Consider the following 26,939-nt stretch of genomic DNA (forward strand, 5'->3'; position numbering starts at 1 on the left):
AACATTACTCTGTCAAACTGATACAAGCACAACTAGTTCAGCTGTGGTTAATATGTATGGCTGCAGTAAGCCTGGCTTGGTCAAGTGTTAAGAAAAGACGTGAAAGAGTTCTTGCTTCTTATCTCAGTTGGTGGTCATAGGAGCACCATCTTATACAGACAGGGCTAGGCTCGATAACAGATTTGTGATCGAATAATTTAACAATTCTTAATCTCAGCTCATCAATGAAGATTGACCGGGATGACTAATGCTGTGGAGTCTAGGTAGGATACAATCTTATTTCTGTTCTAGAACATTGAGTTGCTCAGAAGCACAGCATACATGGTAATGGGCCTGTTATAGCCAGTGCCTGATATTCACTTTCACTGCATTCAATGAATCAAATATTAGGCATTGTGTTTAGCAGGTGGCTGATAGACTGGCACCCATTTTGTGCCTAAGTCAAGAAACATTTCTACCCATGCATATTTTATTTAAAATCACACGTTTTTAGTGTACTGACATGTGAACAGGATCTTTTGATTAAATTGCATCTCATGAACACCTTCTGGCTTCCAATGCCAAACAGGTACATCACATATTTTAGTGAGCAATGGTGAGACTTCAAACAATGAATGGTAAGCTCTAATATCAATGCTGTCACAAAACTTTGATTCCCAAAATGTCAGTGCTTCCTACTTGTTTGTCAGAGGTGAAAGTAAAGAATTATCTAGTTGACTATTTGCTGCTACTATACTTATGCATGTGTTTCTATACATATTTATATATATATATACACAGACAAATGCTAACACACACATATACACATACAGATACATGCTAGCAAATGCACACGTGTTTACATATTTAATGCACCTCTGTTCATTACCTACCCTTGCACTGATTGTTTTCAGTCAGTTCATAGCCTGTGCCACAGCCTATCTCACGCAGGCATTGATAGGACCCAGCAGTGTTGATGCAGCGTTGTCCTGCTTGACATGGGTGTAGCAATGACAGACACTCATTGATATCTGCATTGAACAACAAAAACTAGTCAGAATCTCTTCCCTGCTCCCCTAGAATGTTAACGTATGCTGATATGTTGACCATAGTAATTGTCAGATGTCTGTTTACCTTGCCCAAGCACCTTAATTTACGCTGTAGCTTTTATAGTGCATGGATTCTGGAGAAAGGGATATGAGGAATGACAGACAAACCTGACTCTGTTCTCACTCATCTTCCACAAAAGTACATTCTAACAACTTGGCTGATCTGACTTATGAGTAAGAGTTGAGTCCTCCAGAGGCTCATTTAGGCTGGGAAATATGTTTTATACTTCCACTATAATGAAGGAAGGGAATCAATCCTCTCCAGGTTAGATTATATTAATTTAGTTAAGATTTTCTGATGTATCATAACTCCTGCAATCCCTTTGACTAGAGGGTCATTATTTATTCAGTACTTAAATTTGAAGAAACTACACTGGATGAAGATTTGATAATTTACCACATTTTGCTCCGAAACAGCAAAATCATTCACGTAAGAGTCCTGTTTGAAATATACATGTGAACATAAACCATAGGAAAGGTTTTATTTTCTCCGAACTTGGGAACTAAATTTTAAATCATTGATATGAGGTGGCACCAAAATAGGGCAAGAAGACTTAGCAAGTTAGGTAATTCTCTTCCTCCCAGTAATAGGGATCTCAGGTGCCTTCTCTTTGAACATCCCACAATAATCCAACTAAGCAATGAATGATACGGGGCTTTGAAGGCCAGCCATTTCATCTGTATTTCTTTATCGTTGCTATTGACCTTTTGACTAGTACTGGGATGGCAGCTCCTTATTATTCTCATTATGAAATATAAATATTCCAGGGAATGAGCGAGAGAGCGAATAAGCAAGGATTTGAAAGAAGGTGACTGTAAGGAAAAAGGATTCACTGTTTCAGGCCTTCCACAATTACTTACATTCTGCAAAGATCCCAGAAGATTGCAAGTAAGGAAACATAACACCATTACTCAAGACATTTGAGAAGCTCTTGGAATTGAGCAGCATTATATTAAAATGAACAACAAAAGAACAAAATAGAAGTACGGCACAGGAACAGGCCTATCAGTCCTCCAATCCTGTGCCAATCATCATGCCCTGACTAAACTAAAAAGGTGCTCTTACTCGATCCATATCCTTCTATTCCCTCTCTGTTCATGAAACCATCCAGATGCCTCTTAAATGTCGCCAACATGCTTTATGGGAATGTTATACCTGTACCTCTCATAATTTTGTACACCTGAGAGGTCTCCTCTCAGCCGCTGTCTTTCCAGTGAAAACAATCTTAGTCATTTTGACCTTTCCTCATTGCCAATGCCTTTGAGACCAGGCAACATCCTTGTGAACCTTCTTTGCACTGTCTCCAAAGCTTCCACGCCCTTCTGGTAATGTGGTGACCAAACTGCACATAATACTCCAAATGTAGCCTAACCAGGATTTTATATAACTGCAACATATTTTGCCAACTCTTGTACTCCATGCCCCAGCTAATGAAGGCGAGCATGCCATATGCCTTCTTAATTGCTTTGGCCACGTGTGTTGCCACTTCTAGAGAACTGTGGACGTACATGCCCAGATCTGTCTGTATGTTACTGTTCCTAACGGTTCTGCCATTAACAGTATAATTCCACCTAAATTTGATCCTCCAAAATGCATCACCTCGCTTGAGGATTTCTTAAAAGACAGAAAACACAGTAGGAATAAAATCATTATTTTCAGTTTATCAAGTTGTTAACCGTGGGTACTGCAAGTTTTGGGGTCTCACCTATTTGTTGGGACTCTTAAGAGTCTGCAAAAGAATATTGACAGACTAAGTGAGTGAGCAAGACCATGCCGGATGGATTAGAATAAGGAGAAATATGCAGCCAGTAACCTTTGCATAAAAAAAAACAGAACAGAGAGGCAGGAGGAGGGGTGTACCATACAGCCTGTTCTGCCCCTCAATATATCTGTGGCCTTAGCTCCACTTTCCTACAGACTCCCATATCCCTGATTCCCTGAGAGATCAAGAACTGTTCATCTCAGCCTTAAATACCATTGAGACAGCATCACAACCATCTAGACCAGAGATTTATAAAGATTCACACCCTTTGTGTAAAGAATTTTCTCAGCTCAGTGGTAAATGATTGACCATTCATTCTGAGAACATGTTCCATGTTCTACTTTCTTCCGCCAGTAGAAATAATCTCTCGGTATCTACCCTGACAAACCCCTTAAGAGCTTTGCATGTTTCAATTAAATCACCTTTTATTCTTCTAAACTCCAGAGAATAATGGCCGAATTTACTCAGCCTCTCGATTCGACATTTCTCTCAATGCAAGGATAGTCTAGAGAATGAAAGTTAGCATATAAATAAATCAAGCACATATGCAAAGCAAATGGTACATTGACCTTTACTGCAAGGAATTTTAAGTGCAAGTGTAAGGAAATCTTATTTCACTTGTACAAAATGTTCCTGAGATGATCCCTAGAGTACTTTGGACAGCTTTGGTCTCCCAATGAGATGAAGGAAATACTTGCCATAGAGGATTGCAATAATAGTTCAATTGATTGATTTCTGGAAGGAGATTGTTATCCTATGCGGAGAGATGAAATATAATGAGCCGATACTGTCTGGAGTTGGAAGAATAAGCATGATTTCAGTATGTTGACAGGTTATTTTCATTGGTTGAACAGGCTAACACGAGGGATCATAGTTTCCAGAGAAGGATCAAACATTCAAAGCTCAAATGGGGCATAATTCTTCAGTCAAAGGGTTAAAATCTGTGCAAATCTGTCTATCCCAGAGGCTTATGATTTGTTGAGTGCTTTCAGGGCTGAGATCAATATATCATTGAATTCTAAGGGCATCAAAGAATATATTGGACAGTAAAGAGGAGTTGATATTAAAGATCACCTGTAAGCATTAAACGGCACAGCAGATTCAAGGGGCTAAATTACCTACACTGTTGATATTTCCTATGTTCATATTTTCCTGTAGTTTATAAACCTGCTCCTCAGCTAGGTATGCTCAAAGTTCATTCAGTTCGAATGAAAGTTTGTTCATGCTTTGCTGAGATATTTATAAACAGTAGTCCTGCCCCAGAGAATAATCCAAGTCTTCGTTTAATTTATTGTCAACATGTTTTAGAACTTGATTTGGTTTGATCAGAAACAGAGATGGTCTCACAATATTATTTCATTTGAACTCTTTTGAAGTTCAAAAATACCAGAAATACCAGAAACAATGACTGCATGCAGTGTACGTACCATAGAAACTTACAGTTCAGACATTGATGCTTTGAAACAGCAACAACCTTTAATAATAGTGTTTTATGGAATCAACTTTCATCACCTTGGCCGGTAAAGCATTCCAGATCCTGACTAATCCGAGTGAAAATATTTCTCCTCATAACCCCTCCAGATCTCTTATCAAAGCTCATAAATCCATGCTATATACATTTTGTTATAATTATTGACAGTTTAATCATTCTATTTTACTTTAGCCATATGCAAGTTTTGTCTTAGGCCTTAATTACTTGCAGTTCAGTTTCTCTTTGATAATTGCATTATATTGATTTAAGAGAGAGATGTTGGAAGTAAGAAAAATCGAACCGCCAATACCTTCACACGTGACATTGTCATCCTTCAGCTTGTAGCCATCAAAGCAAGAACAGTCAACACTGGTACCAGTGTCAGTGCACCGCTGTTGGCAGGGTCCGCCACCTAGAAGAAAGATAATGGACTAAATGATTCAAAAGAGAATGTTCTTTCCTCAGGTGTCATGCTTGCTCTTCATTCTATTCATGCAATAGCTTGGAACATCAGATTCTGCTTTCCCCTAAACACTTGGGCAATTTGACAACATCAAGGTAGAAATGCAATATGATGTCCCTTTAGGGTAAGGCTGTGCACAAAACACTTGTCGATGCAGGCCAAAACAAATTTACACCATAGCACTCAGTTTTTCAGTGCTAGGGAGCAATTAACCTCCAAAATGGCATTGTTGCACAATTCCAATGTTAACCATTGAGGCGCAATTTTGGACACCGAAGTATGAGCCAGAAGTTTGAAGAATGACCAGAATGTATTGTCAATCAGTATTTGAGAATGGTTTGTCAATATTTCTGCCTTTTTCGAGCTCAATACTCCAGCTAACACTCTTTGTCAAGCTTATACAGATGAATATATGTTCAGCAGCAGGAAGTTATCATTAACAGCTTTCAATTTAGCTACTAATCGATTTCATTGAATCTATATGTGATTATAGACATGTTTGATGCTTCCACATTAAAAATTGGTAAAATTAATAAGGTCTAGTGTGTAACATGCTAAAGGGCTTTCTTCTGAATTCTAGGAATCTGCTTAAATCACTTGTTCCCAAAGTAGTTTGCATTTCCCTTGGAATATTATATGACAGGATGACTGAACTGAAGTTACACAATGGGAGTAATCAATTAAACAAGCAATTCTCCAAACTGAAGCTCAGTGAGGAAAAGCAATATCTTCCAGTTTCCTCTCACTTCCTACATCAGGGACAACCCTGAGGCCCTGCATCATATGACAATTCATAAACTTCATTCCTTTTTTCAAAACAAAAACACATAGTTGACAATAGGGCTCTAAGAGAATTTCAGACAAACCTATGGTGTGAGTGCTACTGACAGCATGTATTTTGTAATGCAGGCACTATTCATAAACAATGGAATGTAAAACAACCAATATTATTGCTCCCTGAAGGATCATTTGGTACACAAGACACAATGAAGCAAGCAGAGCAATGGCCAGCACCCTGCCAGCAGCCTTGGTGCTTTAGTTTTAGGTTGCTTTAATTTTAGGGCATCCCATTGTGTGATCTGCATCTATGCCACAACAAAAAATTAGAGGATGGCGACTGAGTGACAAGGGTTGTCTTTTATTTGAATACCTCCTGGTTCTGAGATGCATGGACAGTTTAGATTACAGAGAAATTGCCTCTGCCTTAAAGATTCTAATCAAGTAGCAAAGACTTCCCAATTCCAACACAGGAAGAGGTAACATCAACACAGACACGGACAAAGGTTTTCAGCAAGTTTGATGTTCAAAATGGCTACCCGTACAACCATTTCTACTAGGACAGAACTGAATTCTGAAGAGTCATATTGAACTTGAAATGTTAATTGTTTCTCTCTTTACCGATGTTGCCAGACCTTTTCAGTTTCTCCAGCAATTTTTGTTTTCATTTCGGTCCAACCTTTGACTGATACAAATACCTGCATCTATCACTTAACCTTAAAATGAGCAAGGATGCTTTCAGCAGAATGTAGGGCAGACATGCAGAGAATATAAAAGAACTATTGTGTGGATGATAATGATCATGACCACCATCTACATTAAGCCATCAACCATCTTCCTTCATGCTGGGTATGACTTCTTCCAGTGGAGAAGTTTCCCTGATTCCCATTGTTTTGCTGGGGCTCCTTGATGCCACACTTGGTCAAGTATTTCCTCAATGTCCAGAGCAGACAGTCTCACCAAAGCTTGAGTTCAACTCTTTTGTCTGAGGTTGTAATGAGGTCAGCAGCTGAATGGTCACCCAAACTGAGCATTGGTGAGCATGTTATTGTTGTAAATTTGTCATGTGTTGCACTATCAAGGGCACTTCTTCATTTGGTTGAGAGTAATTGGCTGGGTTGGATTTGTTCTGACAAGAAGAAAGCTGCCACTTGCAAGGAGAAAAGTGTATCTCTTTTTATTGCCACTGCTGCATTTTGGGGCAACAGTGTAGCAACTAGAATCAGAAGACTGTCTCTGAGAGCTGGAAGCTTTGTTTGAGAGACTGCAGTGTCTCTGTAAACAGGAGGGCTTGTGGTTGGTGTGGTGTTCTATGTAATGGAGAAAGTGACTGCTGAAGAAATATTGGGCAAGTGAAACCTTAGTTTTAAAAATTTAAGGCACAAGGTTGGCTAAATTGAGCATTTGAAACAGTCTGGTCCTTCTTGCTATATCTTTATTGCAGTAAAATACAACCTCTTATTTTCTTTAACACGTTATAAACTATTCTTCTTCTTTCCTCGATAACAAAGTGTGGAGCTGGGTGAACACAGCAGGCCAAGCAGCATCTTAGGAGCACAAACGCTGACGTTTTGGGCCTAGACCCTTCATCTTTCCTCATAGTGGTATTTCTCCTCTTCTTCCAAATAGGTGTCTTCTTCATGATCTGTTCAAAACTCAATTTCTTGCAACATTCTTCATTTGAGCAATGTTTTCACTCACTGCATCAAGAGTTGACAGGATGAGAATGTCTTTGCTGGATGGTTATTGATGGGTTCAATAAGCACTTCTGGATTTGGAGAAGAAGCACAAGAAAAGCCTGTGTGATTTTGCCTCAGACATAATCTGCACATCGTCTTTGTCTCAGAATCTACTGCAAACTTATTATACAACCTTATCTCAATTAACTCCCTACATTATGGTTAGAGCTATTTGGCTCTGGGAGTCATTTCTAATGCACATTTTGCTGCGAGTACCAAATTGGAATCTAGCTGGCAATATAACACGTGAAGGTGTACAAGGCAGTAAATTCAAGACAGTAATGTTGACATAAGAAACAGACAAAAAAAATATGACTAGGAAATAGGAAAGAGTCTGAAGGCTAGAAATGACACAACATAACAGATAACTAAATATTCTTTCCACGGTCTGCAGGAAATGTTTGCAGAATCTCCCAACATTTGGAAAGTAATTCAAGTTTTGGACAAACTTAAACTTTATAGAGAGCTAATAGTGTTAGAAGGAAAAATAAACATTGACACAAAATAAATAGCTGCATTTTTTGGTGGTAGCTTTGGAAGTGGAGAATGTAGGATTATTAGGTTTAAAGGGGAAGCTAATCAGTCTGATTTAAAATCTTGTGTACGTGCATGAGGTTGGAGTGAGTGAAAATCAAGCCTTTTGAAGTGATCATAACAATATAGGATAAGAGACAAAGGGTGAAGCCAAAGATTCTGATTACATTTGTGAGAAGTATGAGGGAACTGCAACGAGCTGCAGTTCAACAGAAGATCAGTGGGGTAAGACTATTGTACTGTGTAGAAGTATTGATATTTTTTCTGCCAGTAGATGTCAGTAAATAACAATGGTGTTTTGAGATTCATGTGTGACTCCTCATGAAGCTTAAATGCGTACGTTTTATTAGAGTTAAATTGTGTATGTTTTATCACATAATACGCAGCTCGTAATGGTATTATATGAAAGAGCTTTTTCATGCATGTAACAAGAAGTCTTATTTCAGGTAGGTCAACATAAAACTGCTTGAATTGTCAATAAGGTAGAAGCTGAGGCCTCCAAGTAGAGCTTCACACTATGAGCTAATTGTGAACTATGAAGACTGTTGTTGCCGAAATAAATGTAGAAGCTATTCTTTGATAGCAACTTTCCACAAACAGCACTGAGATAAATTGTCAGTTAATTGTTTTTTGTTAGTCTGAGCTGAATAGGGGAACATTGATCAGGCTCCAGTGAGAATTTCCTACTCCGGCAGCAATACAGTCACAGATACTCATTCACAGCACAGAAAGAGGCTCCTTGGCCTGGATTTTGCAGTTAGGAGCAAAGTAACAGTGCTCGCCATTCATCTCACTGACAGCCATTCATAAAGTTTTCATAGTCCTTTAAATCAAGACTTGTTCTCATGCGCAGTCTGATCAACCATGGCACACTCTACAGGACGTTCATGAGCAGGCATCACACAATGAGGCTCTTCAAACACTGTAAAATTCTCACAGAGACACAAGAGGCTGCATTTTTACTTAACTTCCTCACCACGACCAAAAATGGTCTGAATGGCACAGAGATCATGGCACCAGTCAGTTCCCTGTCCAAATAGTCAGTGAAACTATGGGTGGATTAGGGGAAGTGTTGGCGATCACAGAGACAGGCCATTGACTGATCAAGAGGAGGAAGTGAGTCAGTTAGGAGATGGAGGTTAATCACATTGGCTGCCATTCCCACAGTCTTGGGTTGTGTAGGAGGGAGAAGGGAAAAAGTAAAACAACTTGCTGGAGCTTTGGGGGAGCTGGTGGTTTGAGCTGAGAGACAGGTTAAGAGCCTATTGATGGGGAAGGGATTGGAATTGGAGAGAGGCAGTTATTAGGGTCCAAGGTGTGAGAATTCCTGACATCGGTGGAAGATAGGTCAGATGTTTGGTAGGGGATTAGAAGCCATGGGGTTGGTGGCTTGCATCGGAGGCTTCATGGGAATGGTCAGGAGGGATTCCCTATTGTGTGGATTATTTAGACAGGCATCCTGGGTAAAGGACAAGGGTGTAAAGGCCTCCTCTAGAAGCCATCTAACCTTGAACTGGGCATAACTGCCAGGCTCTCTGTGCCTTAGGAAAGCAAACCATCCGATGAAAATTTAAAGACTGAAAGGCAATTAAGTTCTCATCCTCATTATCAACTTGAAATATAAACACAGCCCCTTGCAGCAGGCTGGCTCGACACCCACGTTTAAAGCCAAGAGGTGAATTAACAGCTAAGTTTGACCAGAATCTGATTTTTAACTCTTTAGCCCCACAATTGACCCAAAGCCATTTAGCCATTTTAGATTAAAATTCTCTCCACAGAATCTAAATCAGGAAGCATAAAGCAGAGTTGTAAATTAGATTTAAATTGTTCAGGAATCAGAATAAATGAAAGGGAAAAATTGGAACAAGAGAATAAGCTAGAGGAGTGAACGAAAAAATAGACAGAAAAAGCAAAAATAGTAGTATCATTGATTCTTAAAATCTCCAAATCTTCTGTATTTTGAAGGATTGAGAAGCCACATGCAAAATAAATGTTCATTTAACTTCTCATTAAAAAGTTATTTGGCAATAATTATCCATTGATATGAAAGTAAAATGATACAAGTCCTGCAAATCTGAAATAAGAGCAAAAACAGCATCTGTGAAAAGAAACAAAGCTAATTCTTTGAGGTGATGACTTTACATCAGAACAGAAGAAAAATAGAAGTTAAAAAGTGTTTAGGCCAATGTAAAAGGACCATGAAGAACCAAGGAGGAGATTGGTGATAGGATGGAAAGAGACATTTATTTCCATATTGTTAAATATTCACTTACTCTTGAATGCACCAGGCTCAAGCTTTAGTGTTTTGTGTGCAAGGATCTTGGGTTCAAGCCACTGCAGGCCTTTCACTGTCAAGTCTATTGCTCAGGACAGCTACAACACACCCTGTGGAATAGCAAGGCACACTAACAGCAATTCTGGACTTCTAAATTTAAATGCGCTGTGCAGATGCCAGAAGTTCATGTTGCTCCATAATAATGGTATGCATTAACAAACTCATTAATGTAAAATCTAGGTCACTGTGTGTGTGCCAGCTTTGCTTCACAATCCATAACCAATTTCACAGCCCTGCCCTTTCCCCTGGCATTTCAGACTTCTCTGTTTCAGATATTTATTTGATTTTCCTTAAAAAGGCATAACCATCTTTCTTCATTCGCTCTTAATTCATTCCATCCCGAAAACAATCTCTGTATAAAGAAATTAATCATAATCACCATTTTTGTTCAGTAATAATTCTTTAGGAATTTCAATCGAACAGAAGATCAGTGACTATAACAAACAGCCAGTCTGCTGTCACTTACTCTGAACCATTGCTAAAAATAACTCTAGTCACTGTATATTAATTACTGCCTCATTTTATTTTCCCTTATTTGAAATATGTGGAGCTATTGCAGAGTTACAATCAAGTTCTGAGGGTTGGCATCCAAAGTCCACAGCCATTCCAACTTTTACAGTTGACATAATAATGGCTCATGAGAAAATTCATATGACAAGGATGAGGGAGTTAATTAACTATGTAATTATCCAGATTAAAGGTTGCATTCTGCCTCTTTTAGGACAGCTATTCATAAAATATTGCAGAAATTGGTGGCAGTATCTGGCTTTATAGTGTACAGCACAAAATACAGCTTCAGAATTACAGAAGATATACTTCTTCATAGCACAACAGAGAAAAGTGTTGTGTGGTTATGAAAGAAAGAGGGGTCCAAATCTCGCCGAGTGGGTATAACAGTGATCCTCTGTACCTCTGCATCGATCATTCAGGAATGGATCCTCCAACTCTAGTAATGGTTTTCTGGGTTGGGAACTGCCTGAAAAAGAAACAAATGGACAGAGCTCACAAAAGGGCATTCCACACAACAAACAAACAAACTCAGATTGTAAACCGATTTCAGTTAACTTGTCATTTTTCCATTGTGCAAACTTGGTGTATTGAGAAATTATAAGTCAAAACATTTACAGTAATGAAATTAAGTTACTAGAGGCCATACATCATCTACTAAGAACCATAAAAATGAGGGACTTAGGTCCATTAAATATATTTATAGTCATATCCCTTTTTGAATGAAAAATGTGTGACTCTGGAATTTTCATTAGGTGACTTAGCCAAATATCCTGTTAAAATCAAATAAATACATGAACAAGGTTTTTTTTATTTGGAAGCAGAATAATAATCTAAAACTGAAAGAAATGACTACTTGATCCAGATTGTGAAATAACGGATTGAAATGGTACAAAGGATTCCAGAAAGGATTTATTTCAGTTATTGAATATCAGTATATGTTGCCATCAGTACGCAGTTTAATGGTTTGCAAGACCATCAGAGGGCAGGTAAGAGTCAACCCATTTTGGGGGTCTAGATTCACACTGGGGCTATACTAAGTAAGGAGAGCAGATTCCCTCCCCAAAAAGGACAGTAATGAGTTAGACTGGCTTTTACCACAATCTTCATGTCATCATTATTGAAATTAAATTTTCTTGAAATTTATAATTTGTTTAATTATTCTAGATTTTATAATTAATGGAAATATATTCCCTAGCTGCTACAGTGGGATTTGAACTCTCAGATATATATGAACATTGTTGCACTGCAGACTGGTGTTCCGTATCAGGACCATATGGAAATCACAAGACAGTTTGTTCAGACAGAATTGTGAATCCAGTCATGAATGATGGTGGACAATTGAACAACTCACTAGAGGCGGAGGGTCCACAAATATCCCCATCCTCATTGACAGAAGAGCCCAGCACATCAGTGCAAAAGATAAGGCTGAAGCTTTCGTAGCAATCTTCAGCCAGAAGTGCCAAGTGGATGTTCCACCTCAACCTCCTCCAGTGGTTCCCATTATGATAGATATCAATCTTCAGCCAATTCAATTCACTCCACATGATACCAAGAAACAATTGAAAGCACTGGATATGCAAAGGCTATGAGCCCTGACAACATTCCAGCAATAGTACTGAAGACTTGTGCTTCAGAACTTGCCACTCCCCTAGCCAAGCTGCTCCAATACAGTTACAATGCTGGCATCTGCTGACAATGTGTGTCGGGCATCTATCCTCAAGTATATCAAGTTCGTAAAAAGTAGGACAAATCCAACCCAGCCAATTACTGTCCCTTTAGTCTACTGTCAATCATCAATAAAATGATGGAAGGTGTCATCAACAGTGCTAGCAAGCAGCACCTGCTCAGAAATAAGCTGCTCAGTGATGCCCAGTTTGGGTTCCACAGGGCTACTCAGCACCCGACCTTACTACAGCCTTGGTTCATATATGGACAAAAGAGCTGAATTCCAGTGGTGTGGTGAGAGTGACAGCCCTTGATGCCAAGGCTTCATTCTACCAAGTGTGGCATCAAGGGTTCTAGCAAAACTGGAATCAATGGGTATCAGGGGAAAACTCTCTGGTGGTTAGAGTCATACCTGACATAGGAAGATGGTCATTGTTGTTCAAGGTCAGTCATCTCAGCTCCAGGACATCTCTGCAGGATTTTCCAGGGCAGTATCATAGGACCAACCATCTTCAGCCTCTTCATTGATGACCTTTCCTCCATCATAAGGTCAAAAGTGGGGTCATTGTCAATAATTGCACAACGTTCAGCACCATTCGTTGCTCGTCAGACACTAAGACTGTCTATGTCCAAATGCAGCAAGATCTGGACAATATCTAGGCTTGGGCTGACACGTGCCAAGTAAGATTCGCGCCACATAAATGTCAGGCTATGATCATCACTAACAACAGACAATCTAACCACTGCCCCTCAACATTCAGTGGCGTTACCATCACTGAATCCCCCACTTTCAACATTGATTACAAACTCAACTGGACCACATAAATGCAGTGGCTACAAGTGCAAGTCAGAAACTAGGAATACTGTGGTGAGTAACTTATCCCCTAAATCCCCAGAGCCTGTCCACTATCTACAAGGCACAAGTCAGGAATGTGATGGAGTACTCTCCATTTCCTTGGATGAGTGCAGCCCAATAACACTCAAGAAGCTCAACACCTTCCAGGACAAAACAGTCCACTTGATTGGCACTGTATCTACAAGCATCCACTCCCTCCACCACCGACGCTCAGTAGCAGCGGTGTATACTATCTACAAGATGCACTGCAGAAATTCACCAAAGATCCTCAGACAGCACTTTACAAATCCACAACCACTTCCACCTAGAAGGACAAGGGCAGCAGATATATGGGAACACCACAACATTCAAGTTCCCCTCCAAGCCACTCAAAATCCTGACTTGGAAATATATCATCATTCCTTCACTGTTGCTGGGTCAATATCCTGGAATTCCCTCCCTAATGGCATTGTTGGTCAACCCACAGCAAGTGGACTGCAATGGTTCAAGAAGGCAGCACACCACCACCTTCTTGAGGGCAAATAGGGATGGGCAATAAATGCTGACTAGCCAGCAATGCCCACATCCCACAAATTGAATATGTAAGAAAAAAAATCAAGCAATATAACCACTGTGATTTGAAGCTCCCCAAATTTTGTATGTGGCATTTTCATCAAGCTTTGTGGAAGGTTTCTGTCCTCAAAGCCTAGCAATTTCTCTCATCTGATCATCCCAAATTTTCCTGAGTAAATACTTCCACAACCCTAAGCGCCCTTGCGCATGATACTGGCTTCATTTTTTCATTCACTGTAAATGGAAGTACACACCATTGCTGGGATATCCTGGGATACACTGGCATCTCTGGCATTATTGCCCATCCCTATTTGCCCTCAAGAAGGTGGTGGTGTGCTGCCTTCTTGAACCATTGCAGTCCACTTGCTGTGGGTTGACCAACAATGCCATTAGGGACGGAATTCCAGGATATTGACCCAGCAACAGTGAACGAATGATGATATATTTCCAAGTCAGGATTTTGAGTGGCTTGGAGGGGAACTTGAATGTTGTGGTGTTCCCATATATCTGCTGCCCTTGTCCTTCTAGGTGGAAGTGGTTGTGGATTTGTAAAGTGCTGGCATCTACACTGGCATCTCTGGTAATGGTGCCATGTTTAAAAGACCATTGTGCACTCAGTCAAGTGCTAGCAATCCTGACTTACCCTGCACAGTTGCACACAAATTGCCTCAGACATCACAGACAGGGAGAAGTTGGCCTACTTTGAATACAGGACCTGAAGGTCCTTGTGAACAGAGGGTGCAGATGAGTGCTGACTTTTCCCACATGACCCAGAGGAGGCCATGATATCATGCCAGCCTGGTCCAAGGTTGCTACTTGGGTCACTGAAGTGTCCTCAGTTTCCAGCAAGGCAAGAAAAAGGTCAATGATCTTCTGCACTCCACCAGGGTAACTCACACAAAGGCTGTACTAAGGAAGGACAGCAGATTCCCTCCCCAAAAGGGCAGTAATGCATTAGACAGGCTTTGATCATGATCACCACATTCATTCTAACTCTGCTACTTTACCCACTTACCAGCAAAGCTCATTCTCTACCATCCACTATAGCATCAACATCTTACTTAACTTGCTCTCTTGCACTCCAATCCCCAGCACTGCTACCGCTGCATAGCCTTTGTGTTGCCTACTCAGCCAATTTGCTGTTTCCACTTCTCTGTTGGATCATCTATTCCATCCCTTCCAACTGGTAGCAGCAGGTGTGAGAAAGGCCCAGGGCTGAATTTCACAACCTCCTGACTGAAATTCCCAGACAAGGTTTCTTTTGTCTAATGCATTACTGCCCTTTTGGGGAGGGAATCTGCTGTCCTTCCTTAGTACAGCCTTTGTGTGAGTTACCCTGGTGGAGTGCAGAAGATCATTGACCTTTTTCTTGCCTTGCTGGAAACTGAGGACACTTCAGTGACCCAAGTAGCAACCTTGGACCAGGCTGGCATGATATCATGGCCTCCTCCTGGTCATGTGGGAAAAGTCAGCACTCATCTGCACCCTCTGTTCACAAGAACCTTCAGGTCCTTGCCTACTCAGCCACTTGGTATACCGTATGATATTTCCCTCACCTGTACCAGCACAAATAGCAGTGTCACCCACTTTGACATCACTCAATCCAGCAGTTGCATTGTGGTAAATCCATAGCGCTATCGGATAGGGTTCCAGGATTTTGATCCGTATTACAGCAAATCTATTCTCAAAAGCTCACAAAGCCTTCTTCTAGGCATTTGTCAGCATTGTTAATTGTAATTACAAGCTTCACCAATGGCTACAAAATCCAGGCCAATCAGAATAGAATGCACTTAAAGATAGCGCAAGATGTTGATTGTGACTTCTAATATTTATGCTGCTGGCTGTAAATTTGACAGTTCATTGCAATCTGCTCATCTAACTTCATAATGCATACTTCCACACATTCTGTCATACAATATAATATAGCAGACCTCTCAGTGTCAAAAAAATGCCCACTGGCAGCAACAATATTACTTTAATATGCAGTTTTCTTTTAGTAATCATCACTTAAAGAGAAGGCACAGACAGCAAGTCTCCTTTTTCAAAAGAAACCTTGTCTGGGAATTTCAGTCAGGAGGTTGTGAAATTCAGCCCTGGGCCTTTCTCACATATCTGCTGCTACCAGTTGGAAGGGATGGAATAGATGATCCAACAGAGAAGTGGAAACAGCAAATTGGAAAGAGGAAGATTTATCCTGACCAAAAGATAAATGCATTATGTATTTTTATTTTAGTTCTGTCATCACAGAAACACACTGTGAGAGAGATTATTGCATGCCTGTAATTTGAAGGAGCATAATGTGTGCCAGAGATTGTATTTATTATTAATACAAAACCATTTCACATTGGAGCCTAAAATTAACATTCATTGTGTATCACTTGTCACCACTTGCGTATTTAAGAATTCACATTCTATTCCAATGGAAATTGTTAAGATGGCACTGAGTAAAGGTGTTTCACAAACATTTTATGTGGATAAATAACTGTTACTGCTTTGTATTAATATCCGATCTGTTTATAATTTCATATAGTTGCTATGTGGGAAAATGCAGGAGCAAGAATGTATAAATAAAGTACAAAAAGTATGGGTGGTACAGTGGCTCAGTGGTTAGTACTGCTACCTCACAACACCGGGGACTTGGATTTGATTTTAGCCTTGAGTGACTATCTGTGTGGAGTTTGGAGTTTGCATATTCTCTCCATGTCTGCATCGGTTTTCTCCCACAGTCCAAAGATGTGCAGTTTACATGGATTGCCCATGCTCAATTGCTTGCAGTGCCCAGGGATGTGTAGGGTTACGAGGATAGATTGGGGGGTCAGGGAGTTTGGGGGATTTAATGGACTGAATGGCTGTTTCTACACTATGGGCATTCTATGAAAAAGACAATAAAATGAATGAAATTAGTTTTGAATGGCAGCATTTGAAGGAAATCATTTGGGTCGGGTTGGATATCAGTACTCTCAACTAAACCTCAAATGGTATGCTAGAGTCATTTACATTCCACTGAACAATAGAGATACAAAGGCAGATTAGATCCTAATGTAATGTCTGATTGCACCTTTTACAATCTTGCATTTTCTCAGTACCACAAAAACTTGCAGCCTCAATTAAACACTTCTTTCTGAGATCTGAGTTCAAATCCACAATCTTCTAACTCTAAAAATAGCACCAGCTGAACTCAGATGAGATGCTGCCACCAAAAGGTCAAAACCAAGGTTCAATTGTTCACTGAGTCTGACAGTTTCCACATCTTGGCCAAATGTGCACTGGAGGCCAATTCCAAATGACCCCTCTTGAACCTGGCACTGGGCGGGGAGGGACAAACATGCATGAGAGGTATTTCACACATCCATTGTTCACAAAGGTAGCAACACATGTAGCAGCACAGCATCTTTGAGTCAGTAGCAATTTTGTTTCGTCAACCAGGTTTCTGAAAAATGACTTATGGCCTTAAGACTAATTGAGGAAGAGGTCTATCTCTACGGTTGTTTTTTTTGGCAAGGTCAGGTGCCTTTATGGAGAAATCAGGTATCTCTTTGGAAGAGATCAGTAACTCTTTTTAGAGAGGTCAAGTGCCCCTTTGGGAGAAGATAAATATCCTTTGAGAAAGGTCAGGTACCTTTTAGGGGTTGCTAACAGGCAATATTAGTGTCCATAACAAGTGGATACGTTTTGTGGAACTGTCAAGCTATCAAGCCATTAAAATCCCCAAACTTTTAACTTTTCTTTTTGAAAAATACACAATATGATGACTCTCAGTAGCAATTTTAATCAACATTTTTGACAAAAGAATGAAGATTATCTTAATGGATTAATGCTTTCACAATCTAACATCATCACCGTTAGGGCTATATAAGTTCCTAGTTTAATTGACATCTCCAAGTGGTTACTAAGAAATTACCTATCCTTGATGTTGGGCTAATTGTACAAATGTTTCCAAATGTAATGCGTTAAGTACTGAAGGGATTTCAATGTCTTGAATAGGCCTTCATAAGTCTGTTTTCTTTTAAATGTAATAACAGCTATAAGAAATACTTCAAGTTTTTTATTTCATTTCACTCCTTAGGTCTGCCTGTGGTGGATAATAAGTTAGTTGGCATGAAGTGTGTAAGGGAAAATGGTGGTGGGTATAACGGCATGAGTTTACCTGACATGGCATTAATTTGGCATAAGAACTTGGATAAACGTGAGGTATTGCATTTTCATAATAGAAACAAGGGCAGGACTTATACAGTTATTGGTAGGGCCCTGGATAGTGTTGTAGAACAGAGAGACCTAGAGGTTCAAATACATAATTCTTGAAATTTGCTTCACAGGTAGACAGGGTGATTAAGAAGGCATTTAGCACACTTGTCTTCATTGCTCAGACTTTTGAATCTAGGATTTGGGACATCACATTTAAGTTGTACAGTATGTTAGTGAGGTCTCTGCTGGAGTACTGCGTGCAGTACTCTACTCACCCTGTTACAGAAAGGATATTATTAAACTGGAGTGGGTTTGGAAAATATTAACCAGGATGTTGCCAGGAATAGAGGGTTTGAGATATAAAATAGACTAGAGTGTAGGAGGTTGAGACATGACCTTATTGAGGTTTATAACATCATGAGGAGGATAGAGAAGGTAAATGACAACGGTCTATTCCCTAGAGTGGGGGGGTTCAATACTAGGGAGCATATTTTTAAGGTGAAAGGAGAAAGTTTTAAAAAAGGATACGAGGGGCAACTGTTTTATGCACACACAGCGATTTGAGTGTGGAATGAAGTGCCAGAGAAAGTGGTGGATGCAGGTCCAGTTACAACATTTAAAAGACAATTGGATAACTTTACGAATAGAAAATGTTTGGAGGGATGTGGGCCAAGAGCAGGTCGGTGGGATTAATTTAGTTTAAGAACGTGGATGGCATCGACTGGTTGGACCGAAGGGTCGGCTTCCGTGATGCATTACTCTATGACTCTAAAACTATAATGGTCTATGATAGTCATTGGGGGAGTCATGAATTGGTGTGATTTGACACAAAATTTTACATGGAGGAGCCATGGGGTTGGGTGGAAGTGTATGGATTGGTCTTGAAGTAGCAATATATGTATACTCCACCTCAAAGCACTTGTGAAGTACCATCAACACTGTTTGAGATGGATTCTCTGTATCTCCTGGGAGGACAAACATACTAACATCAGAAACCTTGAAGTAACCAACAGCACGAACATCGAGGTGATAATACATCTGAAACCAACTCCCATAGGCCAGCATAACAAAGTGTGGAGCTGGATGAACACAGCAGGCCAAGCAGCATCTCAGGAGCACAAAAGCTGACGTTTCAGGCCTAGACCCTTTATCAGAGAGGGGGATGGGGAGAGGGTTCTGGAATAAATGGGGAGAGAGGGGGAGGTGGACCGAAGATGGAGAGAAAAGGAGATAGGTGGAGAGGAGAGTATAGGTCAGCTTTTGTGCTCCTGAGATGCTGCTTGGCCTGCTGTGTTCATCCAGCTCCACACTTTGTTATCTTGGATTCTCCACCATCTGCAGTTCCCATTATCTCTGATCCAATAGGCCAGCCACTTGCTAAGAATGGCTGACTGCTGACTACCAAAGCAAATCATCTTCATCCAGCTCAAGGAAGGCACTTGAACAAGAGGAGGACAAAGGGAGTGTTTCAAAGATTCCCTCAAGGTTTCCCCCAACATAATGCAACATATATGTCATTGCATGGGATACCCTTATTCAGAAGAAACCAATTTGGATGTAGCTCCTGTATTAAGGAAACAGTTCTTTGGAACACCCATCAGCAAGAGAAAGTACAGAGGAGGAACCAGAGAATGGAATGCCAATTCCACTTCCTGGAAACACATGCAGAATGTGCTGTCAGAGATGTGGCTGTAGGATTGGGGTCATAGGCCACACCAAGACTCACAAAACCCATGACCAGTGACACAGAATTTCAAAAGGTGGATAATCACACTCATTAGTGAGCAATTGTCATTGAAGGTGATAGATTGGCATGCAAGATATGCAAGGCAAATGCCATTGGGGGTGTATTGAAGGTTATTGTGGAGCATAGCAGGAGCCATGGGGCTAGGGTGGATAGAATAGATGGGCTATAAGAATGTGTGATGCATTGAGGGGGGCGTAATGGGTAAGGGACATCATTTGATTTATTTGCCAAATCCAAAAATACCGTGATGGGCCTTTTGAAAAGATTGCCTTGGCACCTGGCATCTCCTGTTGCTGCCTCTGCACTGTTACCAGGTGTGGCAGGCTTTACACCTTTTCAAGCACCCACTTCCCCAAACAAAATCTAACAATTTAGGGCACTTTCACTCATGTCGGCTTTGGAGCCAGGAAATTTTCTGACTGTACATACATGATTGGGGAGTGTGAAAATTCAACAGTGATCCTTCACTTTTGTTATCATAGCATTTATCTTGAAATGTCAATATTTTTTCTATCTGAACAGGTATTGTTACTTTCAGCTTTATGCTTCTTTATTTGTGGACTCCAAAATAATATTTTTCTCTCTGTTTTACCTGTACTCTGATTGTGCATATCTGGTATTGAATGTTCTTCTATGTTATTTCCTGTAGCTGGAAGACTGATGTCTTCTTGTTCTCCGACGCAGCATGCCCTGTAGACCTGTCCACACTGGTACCCCAATGCTGGATTTGCTTCACAGTTGAGTCCATTAGCTTTAGCTCCTTTACCAAGAAGGCAACACTGACAGCATTTCTGTAAAATAAAGAGTAATAGAGTGGGTAAGAAATACAAAAATAAAGCAAAATTATTTAATTTATTAATCTAGGAATGGGGAGAAGGTAATAATTATAACTAAATAATGAAATTGAACAAATCATTGGGAAATGGTTCACTTGAAACAAGGAGTTTACCAATGATCAGGGAGCAGATTTGAGAGCTATAAATGCTGTTGGCTGGCCATTTATTTAGCTACAGTGCCAAACCGTGATTATCAACTCATGCCTTTAAGTAAATTTAACCAATATCCCTAAATATTCTGAGGCCTCACATTTTTGTGCTCCATTATATTGTGCGAGCATCCATTTTGTTGTGAGACATGATTTAATTGCAGATTATGTAAAACTTAAAAGTAATGTGAATTGTGTAGACAATAATGATGGGTTGCAAGGTCACAGACAGAGTGATGGAATGGGCAGATAGATGGTGTGTGAAATTTGATGTAGAGAAATTTATATTGACATATTTATGTAGGAAGAACAAGGAAAGGCAGTATAAAATGCAAAATTCTAAAGAGGTTGCAGGAGCAGAAGGACCTGACAACAAGGCCATTGACAGACTGCTACTGTCTCCAGGGCATATCCTGCTTCTCTAACCCATACCTTCCCACTCCTAAATAAAAACTGAAAGAACTGTGGATGCTGTAAATCAGGAACAAGAACAGAAGTTGCTGATAAAGCTTTGCAGGTCTGGCAGCATCTGTGAAGAAAATATCATAGTTAACTCTGATTTTTTTCTTCACAGATGCTGCCAGACTTGCTGAGCTTTTCCAGCAACTTCTGTTTTTGTTCATTCCTACTCCTGAATCATTCAGATGCCAAAGTTGAGAACCATTACTACAGCAGAGCTAAACTATAAAAAATATGTTTAGGAAGAGACAGTGACTTTTGTACAGTGTTCTTCTTTTTATCAAGTCCGTCAGAAGCTTCGGTTTGTACTCTGTTCTTCTACTTTTCAAGTCCGTCAGAAGCTTTGGTTTCAGTCTAATACATTTTATCATCATAACTTTGCAGAATGCGCACTTGCTGCCGAAACAAATAGTTATTTGGATTTGGGCTCTCACTCCAGGACAACAGGAGTGTAAAGGCTAAAATTTAATCCCTGATCGGAGCACACACCATAAGCTTGTTTGCAAATGCATTGATGCTACTTGAGACAGAAGTGGCATTCCTGCAACCTGGACTCCCTGACCACATGTGTCCTGCCTGGGAATCTATGTACACCATAGTTGAAAGTGGCAGGACAGGTTAAGAGAGGAGTTAACATGGCATAAAAGATCCTGGGACATTGGTCAGAAAGTAGAAGGTTATTTAGGGCTGCCTGAAAGCGAACGTCATTTACAGGTAGGCATTTATTGTATATGCACTGTACCTTCACATATATTGCATATTCATTGGACCTTCATAAATATATACATGCATTGGACCTTCACCTGGTGATTGGGGATGTGCACTTTGAAGGCAGGTATCAACCAGATGACAGTTCTTCACTCTATTCTCACAACCAGTGAGGCAGAAAGAGTGATTGAGGAGTCAAGGATGCAAAAGAGTCCAAATTAGGAATTAACTGTACTCAGTTACAGAGCTATGCCATTGAATTGTGGATACTCACCAACTGAACTGTTAATGGGAAGAGGTGAAAAGTCCAGAGACAAAGTTTAAAACATAACCTTAGCTAAACATAACTTCTAAAGATGACAAGAAGATAAAAGAGCTGGAGAGAAAAAAAAACACTGTAAAACCAGAGGTGGTACAATCTAGACACAGAATAAAAATTCTGTCAATCTTGAAAGGACTTGAAGTTAGAAATCATAGTCATTAGAAAAACAGATCGGTTGAGGTCTTGCATTGTCAAAATGCCTCAAGGGCCATTCAGGATGACTGGAAAACATTGACCTTGCTTAAGCCAAGAAGTGAGAGAAAGAATGATTTCACAGAATATGGGACAGCCAAACCTATACTACATCATGTGGTGTACAGAGTCATACAGCTATTATAGACACAGTACATCATCATTGTTCCAGTAATATACTCAAGGACATCTATTCAGAGTCCCAGAACATCTTAAGGAGGAGTGGAGGTGATGATAGTGATAGTAGTGAAATTGGCAATGATGATGTTCATAATGACATTAATGTTTATAAAGACTCCGTGAGTAAATAGAAGTAAACTACCAGAATAATGTACACCAACTGGAAAGAAACTTGCCCAGTTGAGGGCTCTTTTCAGTCAACATTTGAAGGAAGAGGAGCATACATTGAAGTCTTCTTCCAGGTAGGATTGGAGAAAGCTTAAGAAGGGATATCTCTAACAACAACCTGTGACTGTCTAGCACTGCTGCTGCTGCTGTTTCTGTTGCAACAAACTGATCTTTCTGTTAAACATTTGGACACTTCAGCATGTTTTAACTGGCCTGAACTTCACTGTGTTTTAGCCAAATGAGTAATTTTTGGCGGCTGATTTAGAAACAGCATATGGAAAGTTACAATTTAGTCAAAAATTTGCAACAAATTAGTCTAACTTAAGTGCGAATATTTTGCATTGCTTTTGAGCAACGTAAAAATCAATGCCGCAACTTTAGTCCAATGGACTAACAGGCCACCTAGTAGCTGAGAAAACAGCACTTCAAACAAGAAGAGTACATTTATTTGTCTCAGAACGCATTGTCCTTCAGACTTTGTAAACTTTGAACTACTCTTCAGTGACCCCTAAACTGCTGTGTAATTCATCGTGCCCTTATCTCAAGACAGAACTGTCATCATTAATTTTGGAAAGGTTGTATGTAGCAACCACTTCAGAACTCTACAATACTAAATGTTGCAATTTTTGGAATGCTGGCCTTCAGTATAAATTATATACAACAAAGAAAAACCCGCAGGATTCATTACATGTCTCTCAGCAAGAGTAAAGACACCAGTTTATCAAGAGCATGCAAACGGAGAGGTCTTAATACTACATTAAAGAACTTTAATAGATTACTTACACTGTACAGATGTAAATAGAGGAAAGTTATTGTATAGAATGAATTCAAGAGCAGTATTTAAATGTTAAGGAGCAAGTAGCCTCAGGGACAGTGTGTGCAGACATCCACAGCTTGAGATATGCCAGACTGGTATCTCAATGTGCAGGTAGCAATATTGGCTTAAAGCACTAGATAAAGTACAGATCGATCTCAATCTTAGGCATGCCTTTCTACTTAGTAGTGAGCATTCCTGATTTTAAATGAGATAGAGAACTTTAAGATTTCTTGCTCTTTATATTTCAGCTTTGCCATGACCTGGTGTTTTACTTGTATTGGAATTCCTCCAGAACTTTGTAATTTAATGGATGAGGGTTGTGATGTAATTTGTTTGAGCTATTTTACTTGGCCTGATAGTACAGTAACCCTTGACACCTATATGTAATTTAAATTCTGCAGGATTTTCATACACTTCTAGTTTCACATTCCAAGCTTGTTTTCGGTGACATTCATTTTCCCTAGGAAGATTACTATCTGATCTTCAAATTTGTCATTTTATCCTCCGTAATCTGGAGCACTGAAACAAGATGGAGACATGGATGCTGCTTGGCCTGCTGTGTTCATCCAGCTCTACACTTTGTAATCTCGGAGACTTAAAAAAACCTGCCATGGTCTTTCTGTTCGCTGGAATGTTTCTGCGAGTGGCATTGTATCTTCTTTTATGTCTCTTCTGCTGCTTTGTGGTCAGGGTATAATAGGTAATTTGGGGATGTCTTGTCTCTTAAAAGCAAGCTGCTTGAGTCCATGCCCTCTTTGCTAGAAATCTTGTTTTACAACTACACACATTCTATACACATGAGACCTTTAAAAGATTTTACAGCACCTAATCCCTTCCAGATTTCACCACATAATCATGTGCTCATTGTTACGTCATCATCATATATGATGACTGATTACTCTACACTGGAACTACAAATAAAACATAAAGTACAACAGTAAGGAAGTTATGTTATATCTGATTCAGCATCCACATGAGTATTGCGTCAAATTCTAAGCACCACACTTAAGGACAAACATGAAGGCATGGGAGGAAAATTGGTTTTGCACGAGCATTTCTAATGGATGAAAGATATCAATTATACAGGTGGTTTAGCAAATCTGGGGCCTCTTGCTCTTAGAGTAGAATCATTTATGAAGAAATTTGATAGAACTGTTCAAACTCATGTGGAACCTGGGCAAAGTTGATAAGGAGAAATTTTCCCAATCAGCTAAAGAGTTAAGAATTAGAAGATACTGATTTGAGGTGACTGAAAAAAGAATAACAGGACAGACAAAAATCCTTTTAGCAATGCCTGTTTGGGATCTGGTACACACTGCCTGAGACTGTAGAGGCTGTTTGTAGAAATGCAATTGTATTTACTGGCTGATCTGCTGTTGTAGTGTGGTCTCTGCTCTGCTGTAACTGCCTTTTTGTGTAGTCTTTGGCAGGAATCATAAATTATTTGTAACGTGGTCCCAGCAATGCTGCAATTGAGTTTGAGTGAATTTTCAGAGCTGTAAGAGAACCAGCTGTTGACATAGACAGCAAGAAAGAAGCAAAAAATAAAAATTCTAAGTAACATTGAATTACAAGGTGAGTCAGAGTGCCCATGAGTGTTCCATTCCTTACTGTCACGGAAATAAAAGGAGATATGAGATAGATTTGGGTATGTTTTCTTCCAGTGGTGACAAAACTATAAGATAGCTATAGAATTAAATAAAAAGACTGAGCAAATTAGAGTTGAAATTCTTGTGGAAAGAATGCTACTAGCTGTATTGCAGCTTAGATCTCACTGACGAGAAATGCTAGACAGGACAGATTTTATAGACTTTAAAGACACAACTTAAATCTTATATTCATGTTACTTTTGAATGACACTTGTTCAATATCAGAGTTCATGGGGAGAGTGGAACAATTGATCAATATGTGACCACACAGATACATCCAGTTGGATCCTGTCAGTTTGGACAGTGGAAGGATTACTTCATCAGACATAAGAGCTCCTGTATGAGAGCACATCCCCAAGAGAAAACAACTGCTGTCAATAGATCACTGGGATTGTAAATCACCACCTGGAGTGTATAAATGGGAAAACACATAATGCTTTGCGTTATGCTGAAAGATATTCCAGGCTGAATGAAAACAACATATTGAAAAAAAAGGAAGAAATCATTCTAGAAGATCCAACTGAAAAATCAAGGCCAAATCAAGGTAGAATGTAAATACTTCAGTCAGTTCTGGGCTACTCCACCCTCCCTGATAAGTCATGCGGACTCTCATAATAGCTGTCGGGTGAAGCTGTCCCCAGTGTGAATGTATTTTTTGAAAGAAACATGTCTGCCTTTATAATGGATACAAGGAATCTTACAAAATAGCTGCCAGCGATCACATGACTTTACTTGTGGATTCAACTGGTATTAGAACTTGACTGCGTTAATTGCAAAAGAATCACAAGAGACCTTTTGCTATTTGTCAATGTTTCCAAGAGTGAGAAGAAATTCCTTGAAAATGATTTCCCTGGGGACAAGAATAGCTCTTCTACCACCCCAAAATCCTGACAGAGTAAGAGCCATCCAAATTAATGGTTGAGACAGTTCAGCTATGTTTACTCAGCAATGGCTGGCTCTGTGCTCTGGGCCTGTGCTAACCCAAAACCTAAAAGCATGATTTGACAGTTTGAGTTTGCTGCTATTTTCAAGTTTTTAACCTGTACTACAGCCTGTCTGATAACAGCATATTGCGTAGAGATCTAAGGAGAATCATCTGAACATTAACAGAGAAAGAGAGAGAGAGAGACTTATCAAGGACCTTTGTACTGAACAAGGCTACCAAGAGCCACAACCCACATTGCTGTAAAAGTGCTTTAGAATGAGCCTCCACTCACTCCCATGACCTGTTCTACTCAGTTCAGAACAAATTCCAACTGAAACAGGGCTATGTGAGACATTACACTACTTCTTAGTTGATGGATCACTGAGGAGATGTCTGCCCGATGCCATGATAAAGCCATCATGGAGTTTACTTATCACCTCTTTTTCTCAGCAAGGCTTCGGAGGCCCATGGTGTGCTGTTTGTAATATTCAAAAATCACTGTAAAATTACCTTCATAATTTCCTTAATGACCTTCCCACAGCATTGACGTACAACATTATCGTGTTGGCCACTGTCAGAAATATTGGAGATTTGAAGATAACAGGGTCCATCTTGAGATCTTTCGTCACAACATTCAACCACCCCCCCCAAACACAGTACTTCTCCAAAGGGCCCAGAGAACCTTGCTCCTAGATCACTAAGACCAGCCGCCCAACACTTGTTAAACATCTGATTGCTACTTAAGATGTCTGCTAATATTCTGTCGAGAAGTTGATTGATATTTGGTGACTGACACATGTCCTAATTACCTCACTGAACAAGGACCAACTCGATGGGAGCAAATAGAGT

The 26,939-nt window shown here is 39.9% G+C and overlaps 1 protein-coding gene across 4 annotated transcripts in view; it reads right to left on the reverse strand.

Annotated features, from left to right (window-relative positions):
- Positions 1–26,939, reverse strand: part of fbln1 (fibulin 1) — a 182,305-nt gene that overhangs the window by 98,082 nt on the left and 57,284 nt on the right. For all 4 annotated transcript variants that reach the window (XM_048548646.2, XM_048548645.1, XM_048548648.1 and 1 more), the window contains exons 5-8: positions 20,278–20,476; positions 11,081–11,146; positions 4,633–4,734; positions 873–1,010 (exon numbers count right to left, since the gene is read on the reverse strand). In XM_048548646.2, the coding sequence (XP_048404603.1) occupies positions 873–1,010; positions 4,633–4,734; positions 11,081–11,146; positions 20,278–20,476 (505 nt within the window). The remainder of the gene's footprint in view (positions 1–872; positions 1,011–4,632; positions 4,735–11,080; positions 11,147–20,277; positions 20,477–26,939) is intronic.

Source organism: Stegostoma tigrinum, chromosome 18 (assembly GCF_030684315.1).
Source record: "Stegostoma tigrinum isolate sSteTig4 chromosome 18, sSteTig4.hap1, whole genome shotgun sequence".
Classification (NCBI taxonomy): Eukaryota; Metazoa; Chordata; class Chondrichthyes; order Orectolobiformes; family Stegostomatidae; genus Stegostoma; species Stegostoma tigrinum.